The sequence below is a fragment of the Gadus morhua genome, chromosome 18, assembly GCF_902167405.1.
Source record: "Gadus morhua chromosome 18, gadMor3.0, whole genome shotgun sequence".
NCBI lineage: Eukaryota > Metazoa > Chordata > Actinopteri > Gadiformes > Gadidae > Gadus > Gadus morhua.
Genome location: NC_044065.1, coordinates 11,421,100 through 11,426,099, shown reverse-complemented (window position 1 = coordinate 11,426,099; position 5,000 = coordinate 11,421,100). Strand labels below are relative to the sequence as shown.

At 42.1% G+C, this 5,000-nt stretch overlaps 1 protein-coding gene across 2 annotated transcripts in view; it reads left to right on the top strand.

Moving 5' to 3' along the window:
• LOC115531537 (phytanoyl-CoA hydroxylase-interacting protein-like) overlaps window positions 1-5,000 on the top strand; it is a 17,643-nt gene that overhangs the window by 7,787 nt on the left and 4,856 nt on the right. For both annotated transcript variants that reach the window (XM_030340883.1, XM_030340882.1), the window contains exons 2-3: window positions 2,823-3,019; window positions 4,329-4,503. In XM_030340883.1, coding sequence (XP_030196743.1) covers window positions 2,823-3,019; window positions 4,329-4,503 — 372 coding nt within the window. The remainder of the gene's footprint in view (window positions 1-2,822; window positions 3,020-4,328; window positions 4,504-5,000) is intronic.

The following is a 5,000-nucleotide window of genomic DNA, read 5'->3' as shown; positions in this document are numbered from 1 at the left end:
TCTCTGTCAAATGAATAGAATCCACCTGACAGGAGATAAAGTGTGTATTATCTGTGACATGGTTTGACACAACCACACACACACAAGATTCACATTACCATCCTTTTATTTAGCAGTGTTTTTTTTAGAGTAAGCAAATTGAACAACGATGATATAACCCAAAAAGTGCAAGAACCATTTGAGTACATAAAAAACATAAACAAAGCACAGGCTTACCATATAGAACAAGAGATTGAGGTGTTTTTTTTTCACAAACCACACCCGTACGTACACACACACACACACACACACACACACACACACACACACACACACACACACACACACACCCAGATGCCACAGAGAAAATACACATAACCACTAACCAAAGCTGGAGCTCCAATAATAGCTCAGAGCAAATTTTTTGTTGTCTTCTGTTTCCTGTGATGAACCAATTAGAGGCTTCTATAGTGCGTGTTGTGAACACACCACTCAGTCCTATGCTAATAGTAAGCCCGACACTGGCTAGCCTGTGGTTCTCCAGCAGTTTTCTATGCAAATAGGTTTGGGTCGGGCCAACCGCTTCTTTCTAACCGCCACAATGGGGCTCATGCAAAAGAACAAATATCCCATCAGAGTGATTGCGGAGTATATGAGAATGTTATTTGCAGAGCTAATGATATCATGCATTGTGAACAATGTAAGTAAAATGCATCACTCCAGTCTGTATGGTCGCTGTGCGCTGTTCTTTCAATGTGAGTTCCATGGATTGTATTGACATTCTTGGTTCCTCCAAAACCTTTTCACATATTTAAGCGACCAGTGTTGTATTGTAAGGTCAGATACTGCTTGTAAGAGCCCTCCTTGCTTCAGTGAGTCAATAAGTCTGACTACGCAACTGCTTATACCTATCTAATCATTTTAGAGGGGTCCTTTAGTATGAATCCTTATTCCCTGCCCTTGCACGCATGAGTAGGTAATTCGAGAGAAAGTTACAGAGTGGTGAGACTTTTAAACCTCTGAAGTGCTGCCGTAAAATTGCTCCCAAGAAAATGTGGCCAATTTTATTTGTCACATAAGTGACATAGTTAATGGTTCTCCTGAGCCAAGCTTTTCATGCTCTAGGCCTATAAAATGATCCAGCAGTCGGTTGCACCAGCAGAACGTAAAGCCGATCATAAGTACGGGTGTAAAGTCTGCCTTAACCCTACGCTCGACGTAGCTAGTGTCAAACTAAAGGTGTTCTACATTTTGGTTGCACCACCATAACTTAAGTTGTAACGTTACTAGTAGTGCATAAAGTGTACCAGTGTCGCTTTTAATGACGTTTAGATAATTTCAAGCCAATCATTGACAGATAACAAGGTAAACAGGAAATACCGGCAAGTTTCCACCTTATCCGAGTGAAGACGCTTTAGCACCCAAATGAGAGGGCAAACAAAACTTTTCAGTCATTTAAAAAAAAAGTTTCAGTCATTTATTCTCTAAAATTTGCTTGGACGGTATAGGCGTGAGGTTAAGCTATTTGATGGCGGATTTTATAATAAATAAATAAATATAATATTCTGCCCGGCAAAATCGAAATCGCGCATATAATTCAACATCATCATAATAAAGAAATGGATCGATACGGTCACGGACAATCCGTTCCCGGCGCATATCGCATTGAAACTCCTCTTCCCATTGCTCAAAACGAATAGCCATTACCCTGCGTTAGTGTTGAAATCTTTTTACGTTTTTTTTCTTTTAACGGTTCTTAATCGTTAGTATGGAACTTACACCAGCTAGAGGGGAGGTGTAAAAGATAAGTTATAACTTAGTGTTAAGTTGAAACTATCTGCTTGGTGCAACTGCTATTTTTTTAGTAGAGTGTAAAGTCGAACGTTTGGGTGATTTACGTTCAACGAAGCCTAAGTGGGACCTTACGTTCTGCTGGTGCAACTGGACCCAGATAACTAGCATCAGTACTTTCTGCGTAAAGGCAATTCCAAGATGTCGGGGTTGAAGCCATTTCCACCCCAAAAGAGTAGAAATCGTTGTACAATCTCTCTGAAAGACCAATCATAAAGTAGACAGTGGTTCGAAAGAAATATCCACTAAAATGTAACTTTTTTCAGGGAAGGAGGATTACTTCAGGACATTATATGGCCCTACAGATGATTCATTGACCCACATTGTTTTACTATAGATTAAAGATTCATTGCTTTAAGATGTTTTAAAATTATAAACAGTTAGATAGAGGAACCCTTTAACTCCTGAACACACACACACAATCACACACACACAAACAGTTTGCGGGCAATCCTTCCATCCAGTTGCACTGGCATGTGTGTGTTTTACTGGCGTGTTTGTGATATTGGCAATGTCCTAAAAGACTTAATGCGAAAATATGTAAAGATGAAAACAAAATGTTCACACATTGAGGGCACCACATAAACCATAGCCATCTCTTTTCTATATACCTGTACATTTGAAAAAAGAAATGCTGCCTATGTGGTTAAATGGTCCTAAACAAAGTGAAGCAAATGCCTAAAACATTTCATCTTTTTTCTAATCATAGTGGGTCAAAATGTGGAGACAAGATCTTGTGGGTTAATGACAAAAAAAAATAGAGAACTTCATTCTGTCTTTCAGGGAAAGAAGGTGTACAAATATTTATATTGTTCCTTAAGTTAAAAACATTTTTAACAATGTATTACATTAAAAGTGAATGCAAACCCATGAGCTTAATGCATCGTAATGGCCTTCAACAGATTAACAAACAACAACGAAAGCCGTGAAGATAATACCAAGGACATCGCATGGTATCAATGAATGACCCTTACCCCTGCTCCCTCTCCCAGGAACCCAGTCGGCAGACAGCGGGGTCGGGGAGCTGGACGACCTGCCGGTCCCCCACCAGATCAGCATCAGCAACATCACCTGCGACTCCTTCAAGATCAGCTGGGACTCAGACGCACGCGGGAAGGAGAGGATCACGCACTACTTCATAGACCTGAACAAGAAGGAGAACAAGAAGGAGAACAAGTTCAAACACAAGGTAGACCCATACAAATTGTGACGACTACATTGTTTTATATTCGCTCCCACTAATTACACTTTGAGTAGGCCTAAGTTAAGGCTGCTATAGGTATGATTTGAGAGTTGTATGAGAGGGAGCAGAAAAGTGCACAAGAGGGCACAGCTCTTAAATCTTACCCATGACCATGATCATGAACTACTATTTCTACTACTACTTTTACTACAACTACAGGAATACACAATTCATAAAACCTTTTATTACTTTTGTACTAGTGCTAACTTTAACGACAAAAGCCAGACTAAAGGCCAAACACAACCAACAGTAATCTCTCTTTATTATTCAGAAGCTCTTTCATAACACTTTTATTTCTCGCTGTAATGCTGATGTTTTTACCACAGCAGGGATTTGATGACTCAATGATTTAATAAATTCAGCACTCTCCCCGCTTCCCTTTATGAAACAATTTGTCTGCCCTAAAAGCAATCAGCCGACTTAATCACTGCTGTGGACCAAACAAACAGTCCCAGCAGTAGTCCTAGCCTACTCTTTCCTTCTCATTTTCTAGTCTTTTTAAGGCTAAATTCAACAAACTAGCTTTCTTCACGCACATTGTTGTTGTTAAAAAGCATCTCTTTACTTAAAACACAGCACAACTGTCAAGTCACTTGCACAACTAGTCTAAAACTCTGGCCCTCTTAAAGAGCACCAGAATGGGTGTGGCTCAATTAGCCTATGAGCCACAGCTGCGGACTATCACGGCTAACCAGCCAGACAGGAGCACGTGAATCTTTTAAAACATGTTTAAAAACAGTGAAGATGCCATTCACATCTTCACATTACCTTCCCCCTCTTTTAAGCTTGTAAACACAGTTACAAGCGCATTAGATAAAAAGGTAAAATATTGTGCAAGACACTCATTTGTGCTAAATAAACAGTTCAAAAAGTCTCTGGTGACCGCCAATCTTCATTCAACGATCCCTCCTTCTTGGCCAAACACTGCACTCTTTGCAGTAAGTCCATCGCCACTGCTGTTCTGCCAAGGCTTGGCAATTGCTCCCCACACGGCTCACGTCAGCAACAAGGAGTTCCCGAGCTATTCGTCCTTCAGGCTTTGGCCAACCCCACAGGACAGCAGTTCAACTTCCCCAGTGATCTCCTCTCCTAGCAGGACTCTTCGTCTACCTGCTCTTCTTCACTGCGGTCCACCACGAAGCTCCTCGAACAATGTTTTTCGAAATGTGGGTCCCCTCCACTCGGCTAGAGGAATATCCCACCACTGCCACCAAATGTGAAGTGTGATGTGCGTGTGTGCTTCTTATGCCTCCAGGACGTCCCCACCAAGCTGGTGGCGAGGGCCGTCCCCCTGCCCATGACGGTGCGAGGCCATTGGTTCCTGAGCCCGCGCACCGACTACACGGTGGCTGTGCAGACGGCCACCAAGCAGGCGGACGGGGACTACGCCGTGTCCGAGTGGAGCCAGGTCATCGAGTTCTGCACGGCAGGTGGGGACCACATGCACGGGGTCAGGGTCTGGGTGATGGGGGACCCCCATCCACACAGGTTGGAGTGGTTGAGGCCAGACTCCTCTCACGACGAGGGCCACCTGGTTGGCAGCCTCAAACGCTTACAACACAGTACAGATTATAGATGGTCCAGACAGTACAGACATCACAGACATTACAGATGGTACAGTCATTATAGATGATAGAGACAGTACAGACATCACAGACATTACAGATGGTACAGTCATTATAGATGATAGAGACAGTACAGACGGTACAGAAAATTCAAACAGTACTGATGATACAAGAGTACAGACGATAAGGTCGATACAGACAATAAAAAAGGGTACAAACATTACTGACTATACAGACAATATAGAAGATACAGACGATACAGAAAATGCAAAGCATAAAGACAATACAAATAATACAGACAACTCAAAGAGTACAGACAATGGAGACAGTATACAGACATTCACAGAAAGCAAATGGAAGAA